Source organism: Anthonomus grandis, chromosome 14 (assembly GCF_022605725.1).
Source record: "Anthonomus grandis grandis chromosome 14, icAntGran1.3, whole genome shotgun sequence".
In the NCBI taxonomy this organism is placed as follows: domain Eukaryota; kingdom Metazoa; phylum Arthropoda; class Insecta; order Coleoptera; family Curculionidae; genus Anthonomus; species Anthonomus grandis.
Window position 1 is genome coordinate 17,762,379 of NC_065559.1, and position 12,630 is coordinate 17,775,008.

General features: G+C 36.4%; 1 protein-coding gene across 1 annotated transcript in view; it reads left to right on the forward strand.

The window, feature by feature from the left end:
• The window catches only part of LOC126744483 (uncharacterized), a 55,588-nt gene that overhangs the window by 27,358 nt on the left and 15,600 nt on the right, over window positions 1–12,630 (forward strand). Inside the window, exon 2 of the mRNA XM_050451919.1 lies at window positions 6,295–6,405. Coding sequence (XP_050307876.1) covers window positions 6,295–6,405 — 111 coding nt within the window. The remainder of the gene's footprint in view (window positions 1–6,294; window positions 6,406–12,630) is intronic.

The window sequence follows — 12,630 nt, forward strand, 5'->3', positions numbered from 1 at the left end:
GCAATCAAAAGAAACATCTCGTTTCTACAAAGTCTGATTTTAATCTGTGTTACCTTTGTTACAAAATTGGTGTCAATGCGTAGCTATGCAATTTCATCACTGGTTATAATAATGTAATATATAGTTCATTTAATCGGTATACTCGTGCACGAAAAACAATAATTATATTAAATATACAGGGTGTTCTACCTCTACATTACAAAAATATCTCTACATACTAAAAAATGTGGCATGGCAATACCGCAAACATAAGCGAAATATCATTTTGTCAAAGTCACGGCTTTGTGTTTACACACGGTAATTGTGAGGTTCTGTGTTTTTTATTTAGTTTCTGGTAGAAAAAGAGAAAAGAGGCAATTAAAGTCGAACTTCTCACAAGTAAATATCGATATTTCAATATATGTATCACATCATGGAGGAACAGTTCCGTCAGCGCTAGGATTCTAAAATCACGATACAATCTCGATACGATCACGACTTCAAATTTGATCGCGAATGAGTCGTGACGAGAAGGGTAATTCTAAACTTCAATCGTCGGATAAACTCGTTTTATTCGATTTGATTTAGGTTTTTTGGTATATATTTCTTATTTCTTTTAATATTTGACAGATGGAAACATCAATTGCCTGTTCCATTGATCAGCACTCTAAGAATTTTAATTTTTTTTGTTAATTTTTTTGCCTCTCTGTGTTTTTAAATATATGCTCATATTATTTCTTTAAAATAAAAAATGTCGCTTAAAGCCACCACTGCCCATAGGGAAATAATAATTAAATTCATGAAAAATCACAAAAACTTGTTGTGTTCATCCACTTTTGGTTTTAATATGGCATCAATAGCACCTATAGCAAATTCGAAGAAGGGAAATTGGATCTCTCCATAAATGTTAATTGTTCATTAAGTTGTTTTGTTGTTGGGAAATTTAATGAATCGGTCAGCACGGTGATTCTCAATAATTTCAGTAATTTTTATGGATCCAACGATTTGCAGTAGTTTCGGTAATTCCAAAATTAAAATCTTGTCCAATGCTTCTTTGGTAACAACCTGTGGCATAAAATCTTGACATACTAGAACTGCCAATTCAATGGTAACTCTACTTCCTCTGCCTCTATTATTGACACGAGGTTGTGGAAAATAGTGTCAAATTAGATCTATTAGCTGCTGTGTTTAAGAAAGCTTCTTCATAAAAAAATGTTTAAAAAAGGATGCTGTCACATTATGCACGTATTAAAAAAGGAAAAAGCTATATCGTCTGGTGTATACAATATACTCAAGCGTGCCATCGTTAAAAACTAGGCAATCCGCAAGACACTCACGACTAAAAATTTTATTTAGAATCAGTCCTATCGAGTAATCGTGTCGAATCGTGATTTTAGAATGGACAGAGTGGACAGTCGTATTGAGAGGGAGAACGCGGTAAAAGTAGCGCCGGCTGTTAAAGAGGAGCGGCTCACAACAATGATTGCTGCGTAAGAGCGTCAGGTCGAGACGTTGCAACAAGCAATGCGCGATTTAACGCAGCGATTGCCAGTGAACCGCAAGCCCCAAACGGCATCAGTCGGCGGTGTAACTGCTAGCCATGTCTCGGAATCGCATCAAGGCGATTTGGCTACTGTTGAAGTGTCACCGGAAGGCAACATGAATACGTCTAGCCAAGACGAGAGCAACGACAACGAGTTCCAGGTGGTGAGCTATGGCAAGCGAAAAGCCAAAAGCGCACCTGCGAAGGCACTAAAGCCAACCAAGCTAACCCAAACCCGCTATGATGCTATCTTAAGTTGCCTCAAGAAAGAAAAGGCAGATTATGGGAGGGCTGTGAATACCTCTGAGGGTATCAAGTTCGACCCACCCACGATAGAAGACTACCGAAAGGCACAGGTCATCTCGGACAAGAGCATGAAGCAATACCATTCGTTTTCCTTTTCTGATGAGCGAAGGTTACACGTTATCCTCCGCGGAGTGTTGGAACACTGGGAGGAATCATACAACAAAGAAGAATTATAAGCCCAGTCGTTTCATCTCTTCGGGGTGTACAGGTGGTATAACGGGAATGACGGGCCGGTGCCAAAGGTCCTGGCAGTCCTACCCTCCACGGAAAAGAAAATCTTTAATATCCATTTCCTGGGAGGGCTCAGAATTAGGGTAGAAACCTAGAAAACCAGGAGTCGTTCAACTCAATGCCATCACTGTCAGCTCTTTGGTCATGCCCAGGGCAAATGTACGGCGTTGCCCAAATGTCTTGGCGAAAATCCCCTGTTTTTATTCATGAGCCGTAGGCGAATGCGACAAGTTTCTAAAGTTTCACTTTTAACGCACTAAAAAAGTCTTTTTACACACTAGTAGTACACATACTTAGTATTATGTACTTAGCAGGTCATCTAGCTATAAGGTCTGATGATGCTTTATTAGCGAAACATGTTACCTGATTAATTAAAAAGGTATTTTGAGACTGAGACTTAGAGTTTTCATTTTTTTCTCTAGCCCTTATGTGACTGGAAAGGTACCCGGGTACCTTTTCAGTTTTCAGATATGAATATCTTTTTAACTCACCTTCGATGAAGCTTGTACTTTTGTGACATTTCTTAATTTGGTTTTTTAAGTTATTGTTAAAATTTAAAATATTTTTTTTTTATTTTCAAGTAAATAAGGTGTAAAAAATTTTTACCCATAGTTGACTGGATGGTTACCCGGGTACCTATACTATGTTTATAATACTAATAAAATTTTCAAGAGTTAAAATCATATGTTTTATTATATATACAGTAATAAGAAGTCATAGAAAATTACAGTTAGGTACAAATTAACGCAGCATAGCAAACAAACACTTAAAAACACTAAAAAACATTACTTATGAATTACAGTGTTGACAAATAGTTTGAGCCAATGAATGCTCATTACAAACTGGTTTGGAGCACGATTTACAGGCTTTACGAGTTTTTTTCTGTTTATGGGTTCGCTCTCGGCATATTTGGCAACTACCAACCACCTTTACACGTCCAGATACATCTCGTTCACAAACTGCTTGTTCTCTAACTGGATTATCTAAAGGAACAGGCATTCGTCGGTGAAGTACCATTTTTATAGCCTGACGAGTAAAATGATTACCAACAACTTTTGGAATTTGGGATCTTATTTGGATACTTGACAAACACATCTCATTACCAAAATCTTTTAAAAATCGCCGACGTTGATCAGTAGCTTTGAAAGAAGGATTAGGTTCCTTGTATATACAATAAGAAGCTAAACTAGCAACGTCAATTATGTTGAAAAAAAATGCTAGTGGCTAGCGATTTGTTCTACGTTTGACAGTATATTCACATAGCATTTGGTCCATAGTATCAACACCGCGTTTAGTTTTGTTATAATGTCTGTTAATTTCAGGCTTTGCAACAGAAGTATTATCTACTTCGCCTGTTGTGTGCATAGTTGATAAAAAAATCACTGCCTTGTTTTTTTTGGAACATAAGAGCACAATGTAGCATCTTTGTTGAATGCAAAAATGGTTGAATTTATGGCTCTATCTTTTTGTGCTTGCATATTGGAAGGTAAAAACGTTTTATTTTTTCTAACTGTTCCTACTAAAGTCATATTCCATAAATTTACGTACAAAAGTACGAGCAAGTTGCAAACTTGTAAAAAAGTTGTCTGTTGTGATATTTCTTCCTGATCGCTTATAATGTGCAACTAAGTCCAATACTGTTCTCTCACCAATATTTGCCTGACGTTCACCTCCTGGTTTTCCGGTATATAGCTGACCCTTTAGAGGATAGGAATTTATCGCATCACAAGCCCAAAAAACCTTTATTCCATATTTCGCTGGTTTCGAGGGAATGTACTGGGTAAACTTAGTGTGTCCTCTATATGTAAATAATTGTTTATCTACTGTAATACACTCTGTTGGCCGATAATTTTTTGCCAAATTTGAATTCAGCATAATCCAGATATCTCGTATTGGAGCTGCTTTATCTGTCTTTGCACGTTCTATACGCGTATTCTGGTCATCAAACCCAATAAATCTTAGAAACATTTTGAAGCGATCACGAGGCATAGCTGCGCGAAACAAAGGGAGCGAATCCATCTTCCACATTTCAGAAATATGTTCTTTATTGAACCTAAGTAAACCAGCAGTAATTAGAATTCCGAAAAATGCATCTAGTTCTACATCAGTAAATGGAATAAATACTTTTGGAGAAAATCTTTTCGGCGGCTTAGTTATTGCCAATAACCTTTGGTTATATTCCTCCGTAACTCTATTCCCTTTTTTATTGCTATATTTTAGAATCAGGGTACACATTTCTGGGGATATAATAGTTTTGAAAATCTCTTTGGGCGTATATAAACGACTTAAGGCTGGTGCACCATTTTTTTCACGCAAAATATTTCGACCTACCGTTTGTCGTTGTGGTGTAGGTGAGTCATTCCACTGAGTGCCATCTTTACTAGTCCAATGGAATTGTGAAGCTAAATCTGGATGAACGTCATCATCATCATCAGACTCCGAATCTTCTAGCTCTACAACAGGATCGTTTTCAACATCAGAATCCTCGCCCTCTCCATCTGACAGTTTTGGAATATACTCCTCTTCATCAGAAGCAATAAATGGCTCTTCTTCTTCATCACTTAGGTGTTCTAAGGCTTCTTCTAATTCCGAATAGGTCAACCTATTATAATATTCCTATTATTATTTAATTTACCTCCTTTTGCACTCTGTATTAACTTTGACATTTTACCTATTATGTAAAAATAATAAATATATTTGTTTTACCTTGTCTTCCGCCATGTTCCTCTTGCACTATCGCTTCGACTAGGACCGGCCTCACTATCCGACATTTTAACGTTTTAAAAAATACTTTAGATTTAACGTAATTCAAACTCTACTCAAGTAGGTACAACGCGTTACTGACGAATATGAACTGATCTTGTGCAAAAACATAAACAGTCCGAGGCGCCAGAGATAGGGAAAATCCCACACAGATGTGCATGTTTATAGTTAAGGGTAGAAATTCACAGAAAAAGCCACGGCTCTATATAAAATACATAGTAGGTACCTGGGTACCCACGCCGTCCTTAGAAGGTGTTTTTTTCCCAGTCACATAAGGGCTAGTTACGTAGGTCTCTTTGAGATAATGGACGAGTTCTTTCAATTACCCCTTGGATTTTTCAGTCTGGGGATGTATGAAAGACTGTGTATATTGTTCCGATTTTAAACGAGGATCATATAAGGGAAAGAATAATTGCAGCTCTTCAGCTGCTGATTCTTCAGGTTAAAAGCAAATATTTTTCAAAACCTTAGATTTTCTTTAATCAAGGGGGCTCGTATATGTATACAAATGAATGGAGTACGTAAAAGAAATAATTTAGGGTCATTATTATTATCACTATGATTTTTATTACAATAAGTAATTTAGCATTAATTTAGAAAAAATAATTTACGTTTATTTTGTTAACTTGTTAAAATGTATCTAGATTTTAAAATTAAGATATCTAATAAATGGATTGTCAGGCCTAGATTTACTAAGAATACTTTTTTTACAAGAAAAGATTGGATGCCTAAAAGAATTTTTTACTAGAACTTTATTATACACGGGTACAAAACGTTTTGGTATTTTTACCACATGCAATATACCGCAGGTGGCGCCCTTTGCAAAGTATAGCGAATCCGTGAACGGATTTCAATTTTTCGTTCCAAAAAACCCCTTCACACCAAATTTTGATTTATTATCTTATGAAACACTCGACTTACTTAAAAAAAAACGATTTTATATTTCTCATGTTGACGCTTTGTATATTGAATACCGAGCGCTCAATTAAAAAATTGCATAACGAAAGTCGCATTATTTTGGTCCACCCTATATGTGGCCGGCGGATTGGCCTCCTTTTTCCGGACAGCCTGTATATTTTGTCTTAAATATTTCGGTTTCTAACTTCCATCCATACGTTTACTGAGGATGATCCACTGAATTTTACGTTATTCGCTCAGAGAGTTTCATTCATACATTTTTAATAGCCTTAAATTTGAAATTACCACAGCTTCTCTCAGTAGTCATGATTTTAGTTTCTTCCTTTTTTGTTAAGAAAAAGGAAGTTCATCAAAACAAACAAGTTCAACAAACATCAATACAGCTTTTCGTTTGGAGAATGCGGGCTGCAAATAATGAATTATGGAAAGCAAATGTAATAATTTTATTACCTATAGTATTTAATTACCGCTTAATCACAATTCTGCATTTTTAATATTATTAATAATAAATATTCATGCAATAAATATACTAATTTTTTTAAACGTTTTTTAAGGTTCATATAATATACACGTGGACGACGTTTCCATCCAGGGATGTGACCAAGCTACATGCTATCTCTACAGAGGACATAGTTACAATTTCATTATTACACCATTTTTTATCGGTAAGTAAATATTTAAACTAAGGTAATTACTATCTTAACCATATAACCTATTACTGAATATTGTTTTCTTCCAACTTAGCTTACACCTTCTGGCGTTTATTTTTTTTTCAATAAGCCTAAATATATCAATAGATCGTCAGTTAGGACGTTTATTATTCCTGAATCAGTTTTATAAAGAGTTCTATAAAGATGATTCATTTACCTAATTCCAAGAGACGATCGTTGGTTCAGTTATGTATTCGTGTGCTTCAAAATCTTGATAATCAAATTCAGAATTCCTGACTGTTCGTATTTCGATTCAGAGGGCGAAAAAGGTTCTTTATCCTTTCTCTCTGAGAACACGTACTTACATGCTGTGTTCAATTTAAAAAGCTTTAATGCGAATATTTAGCAAAATAGAAGAGTTGGATAAACGTAGCTTGGTATAACTCTGATAATTTTGGAGGAACTAGAATATTTTCTATATAGGGTGAGCCGGAAGGAACGCACCAAACTCCAGGTGACCAATATACAGTGTATCACAAAAGTTATGTCTTCTAATTCATTTAAAATTCAGGGTGTGTTCGAAAAAAAACGCTCGGACTCGTCGATTTTTATTTCAAGTTGCGCATTTTTCTACGTGAAGTTTGTATATGCAGTGTTGCTTAAAAATAAATTACCACCATTAACTTAATTTTTCCAAATGAAAGCACCTTTTTTATTTCATTTTTGAATTTCGCGTGGAATTCTACGTTGTTTGTTTCATGCATCATGTCCTATACCTAAAGTCAACAGTTATCATTCATTCGTGTTTTTTTATTGTTGGCTGGTGACCGTGTATTTTCATAGAAGTTGTATGACACTTGTACGCCAAACAGATATTGTCAAGTGTGAAGTGTACAAGCAAAGTTGCGGTTTTCACAATGGTAAAGTTAACGGAACGAGAAAAAATAGAAATTTTGTGTATGGTTGGGTTTGATGATAGAATACGTACTCAAAGAGAAGCTGCTCAATTATTCAATGAAATCCATCCTGATCGTCCTCCGATATGTCAGTCAAAAGGTGGTGAGTAGAATAGAGGCTAAATTTTCGGTCATGTTAGAGATCTGCCGAAATCTAGTCTTCCTGCTCGAGATAAAAATGAACAACTTAACGTTTTGCTTTCTTTGGAAGAAAATCCATGCACTCCTTTGTCGGAGATTGGGGCAAATTTACACATGGCGAAATCTATAGTTCACCGAATAGTAAAAAAGTACAAATATTACCCTTACAAAGTTATTCCTGTGCAAAAGTTATTTGATGACGATTTCGATAGGCGAAATGAGTTTTGTGAACGCTTACAAAACATGTGCAAATTTAATAATTTAGTAGCAAATATTATTTTTTCCGATGAAGCCACGTTCTGTTTAAATGGTAGTGTGAACAGATAAAATTGTCGATATTGGGCAACAGAAAATCCGCATTGCATGATGGAGGTAAACACCCAGTACCCTCAAAAACTAAATGTGTGGTGTGGAATAGTGCGCGGAAGAGTAAAAGGTCCCTTTTTCTTTGAACAGACTTTAACGGGACAAGTTTATCTCGATTTTCTCCAATTTGAATTAGTTTCAGCATTACTAGCTTTATTTCCAAATCCATTGGACCCAGACTATCCTGACGAAGAACTAATTTTCCAGCAAGATGGCGCTCCTCCGCACTATGCTGCCACTGTGCGTACATTTTTAAATGAAACCTTTCCCAATCGGTGGATAGGAAGGAGAGACCCATCGAATGGCCTGCTAGGTCGCCTGACCTAACATCAATGGACTTTTTTTTGTGGGGATACCTCAAGTCGAATGTATTTGTTAATAGGCCAAATAATCTAGACGATTTGAAAGAGAGAATTCGCAGAGAAGTGCGCGCCATAACTCCGGAAATGATTGAAAATGTGCAACGAGACTTTATTGATCGCCTTGGATGTTGTCAAGCCGTGAATGGCAACCATTTTAAATATTTAACTTAATTTTTGTTCTTTTTTTATTTGTTACATGAATCGTCTTTTTTTCCATAACTGTTGACTTTAGGTATAGGACATGATGCATGAAACATACGTAGAATTCCACGGGAAATTCAAAGATGAATTAAAAAAAAGGATGAAATAAAAAAAAATGAAAAAATGAAGTTGATGGTCATAATTTATTTTTGAGCAACCCTGTATATACAAACTTCACGTACAAAAATGCGCAACTTGAAATAAAAATCGCCGTGTCCGAGCGTTTTTTTTCGAACACACCCCTGAATTTTAAATGAATTTAGACATAACTTTTGGGATGTACTGTATACGTGAAAATAATTAATTGAGCTGAAAGAAACGCACTAAACTCAGGTGAACAATATATACATGAAAATAATTAATAATAATAACATTTAAATAAAAAATCATATATTTGTATGGGATCCTCATTTGTTTTCAAAATATGGTTTTAAATATAGCGCTGTTTTAACAAGTGTTGAAAAATACCGCCAATAACCTTTAAATCTATTATACTTCGTCTGCGAAGGGCTCTTGCTGCTTTTCTAGTTAATCATGTCTTTCTTTGACAAACACTACCGCATTTCTCATGCTTCGAATTAGAGCCTCCCGAGTGTCGACTTTCACTTTGTACATTTTAAAACTAGCCCCACAAACAGCAGTCCAGTTGTGTGAGTTCTGGAGATCTTGAAGGCCAACTAATAGGACCACCCCGACCAATCCATAGTCCTGAAAACTCTTCGTTCAAACGCGGAAGCTCACAATAACACATAACTATCGACGATACCAATCTGCACGTTTACCGAAAACTCGTGCTGAAGCTCAGTTTCGACTGTTGCGTGTAGAGTTTCGTCTGACCATACATGAGAATTGTGAATATTATTAATGCGATCACGGGTGAATGTTAATCGGTAAAAATGATTATAATATTATTTATCCAACCACAAAACTGCATTTGTCTAACATAATCTTCTGGTTGTACATGCTCTACACGCTGTACATGGTATGGATATAGGCTTTGCTCGTGGAGTGTGTTGATTATTCTTTTCTGTGGAATGACCAATGGAAAAGTAATTATTTGTGAGATGGCCGTTGCATTATCTTCCACCTTATTCAAAATATGTTTTACTTCTTCTAAGCCTTGTCGAGCGGCTCGTTCAGATGTTATGTTAGGACTGGGCAGATTTGCGGTCTCTAGTTGTGAAAAACTCCGATAAATACGTTTTTATCTGCATTTCTCCTGTATGTGAACATTTTTTATTTGCCATCACGGTGTCACAAAAGTGTATTCTTTGCCGCTGGGCATCGGGAAATATCTCCTGTATATATTTTTTTCCAAAAACTAATAATTGGTTAATGGTTAATACCCAGTTCCTTCTCAACACTTCTACTTGATCGTGTTGAAGCCACTTCTAGGGCACTACAAATCATTTGTTCTAGTTTTTTTTCTATTCTATCTCTCCTTGCTCCTGAATGCTTTTGATAAAAAGTTCTTGCACTTTAGAGCATTTATGACAATCTTGAAGATAAAAGCATGTCACAAAATTCGAAACCACATTTAAAATTATTTTTTCGCAAGGAATCGGTCTATTTTTAAATGTATTTGAAAGCAAATTCCTACATTATACAATCTATATCTATATGTTAGCGTTTATTAAAAAAAAACACAAAATTTATACAAAAAAAACTAGATTCTATTCGTTCTCCGGATTATAAAAGAAATACAGATTATGAAAGATACCGCGCGCTCTCGCAAAGAAAAGAAGACTGTTGTTTTCCTTCCAGCACCCGCTTCTCTACCTATTCCCCACCAGCGATCGTAAATTAGCCGAATGGCGACGGAGTGGTTCGACGTCGCAGTCGGCCACAAGGACGACGATCACCAAAAATAGCTGATGGTGCTGATACTCTTTATCGCTAACACGGCCATCCTGCTTTAGAACGACCTTGTTCCACTGACTTCTGAAATTATAAACAGATGTTATTCATTGCATAAAATAAAATAAACAAGCATAAGGGTACTCCCCTCTTAGTTGGTACTCCCAACAAATTTAAAACACAAGGGTACTCCCCTTTAATTTGGTACTCCCAACTTTCAGTAAAATTAAAACATAAGGGTACTCCCCTTTAATTTGGTACTCCCAACTATCAACAAAAATAAACATAAGGGTACTCCCCTTTAATTTGGTACTCCCAACTTTCAGTAAAATTAAAACATAAGGGTACTCCCCTTTAATTTGGTACTCACAACTATCAACAAAAATAAACATAAGGGTACTCGCCTTTAGGTTGGTACTCCCAACATACCTGTTTCTTAACATGTAGGCCATTTTCTTAACTGCTCATGAGCAGCTACAGTTGTACGCTTTCCATTTCGACGCAAAACGTATCTTTCATTCGGCAACAGCTTTTGCACTGTATAGGGGCCATTATATTTTGCTCTTAATTTCCCCCCTGCTGCAGATTGCGAATCTTCAACTGCCACTAAATCTCCTTCACTGAATAACTCTGGTGCGTATCTGCTCATATCAAATAGTGCGGCACTTTTTTCTTGGGCTTCAAACATCTTATTTTGAGCCGTTTCTCGAAGTTTCCCATGATCTGCCTGAAATCTCTGTATAGGTACATCTTTTAAAAATAATTCTGTAGCTTTTAATCTCGGATTCTCTCCAAAATGTAATAAATTTGGTATCACACCTGTCGCACTATGCACTGTTGAATTCAAATCATCTTCAATCTTTGGTAGGATATTCACCCAATTTTTCTCCTTATCACTCGTGAGGGTCGCTCCTAACAAGCTGAATATTGTTCGCATTAATCGCTCCACTTGCCTTTTTTGGCAATTGGCTTTAAGCAGCAATACTTACAATATTAATAGAGGCAATACTAGATACTAGAGCAATACTAGAGGACCTGCATGATCTATATGCCAGGTATCTAAAATATGTTCTGGTTTTCTAGAGTTCTGCCACAATCCTGCTCTACGCCCTGTATGTGATTTTCCTAATACACAACCACGACAGTTTCGAATGTATTTTTTAAAACATTTACCCATGTGTGGCCAAAACAATTCCTCTTTTAATTTTGCAATCCCTTTTTCCCAACCAATGTGTGCCGCTTCGTCATGAAATAAACGCATTGTTTGTAAACGAGCCTCAATGGGAACGAAATATCTAGTCAGACTTTGTTTACAAACAACCATATTATTTATCACTGTAAACTGGGTCTGCTCCTTATCAGTACCGTTTATTATACCTTGACAAAATGAATCATCCTTTTGGTATTCAGCCAAAGTTTTATCTGTGGTCATGGCTATGTTATCGTTCTTTTTCTTTCGGAGTAAACAGATGTTCTCTGCCGGATTTCTGCTTAGATAATCGACGTGAGCCATTTTATGACTAGGCCTATACTCGATACTAAAATCATAATCTTGCAACTTGATCCACCAACGTGCTACTCGGGGATGTAGTGTTTTTTTCATTGCCGTGGCTCTAACAGAATTACAATCTGTGTATATTGTGAAATGCGTGCCGTACAAGTATACTCGAAAATGTTCGACGGCATTCACAATTGCTAGCGTTTCTTAATCATAAGAATGATATTTTGCTTCGTATGGAGTCGTACGCCGACTATAGTAAGCTACTGGTCTGATGACGTCATTTTCGCTTTGCAGCAAGGCCGCTCCAATGCCGATCGCACTTGCGTCTGTGTGTAACTCAATATCTAGGCTCGGGTCGAAAATTCTCAGAATCGGTGTGTTGGCTTATTTAGTGATAATGGATTGTCGTATTTTTTCCTGTTCAGCAGTCCAAGCAAATTCGGTGTTTTTGGGTAATAACATGCTGATAGGAGATGTTATTATTGAGAATCCTTTTATGAATCACCTAAAATATCCGGCTAAACCCATGAATTGACGAACACCTTTTATGTCCTTCGGGGGCATAGTTGCTGTAAGAGCCTCCACTTTTCTGGGACTTGGTCGTACACATCCCTGACCTACAATAACACTTAAATATTCAGTCTCTCTGGTAAAAAACGTACACTTTGCATAATTTAAAGAGAATCCGGCGACTGATAAAGCTTGCAAAGTATTGCGTAAATGTTGGAATCCTTGTTCGATTGTTTTTGATGGCACTAATACGTCATCCATGTACACAAGGGCTTGTTTTCCCTTTAGGTCACCCAAAGCCTTATCAATTGCCCTTTGATAAGCCGCAGGAGAGTTGATAAATCCA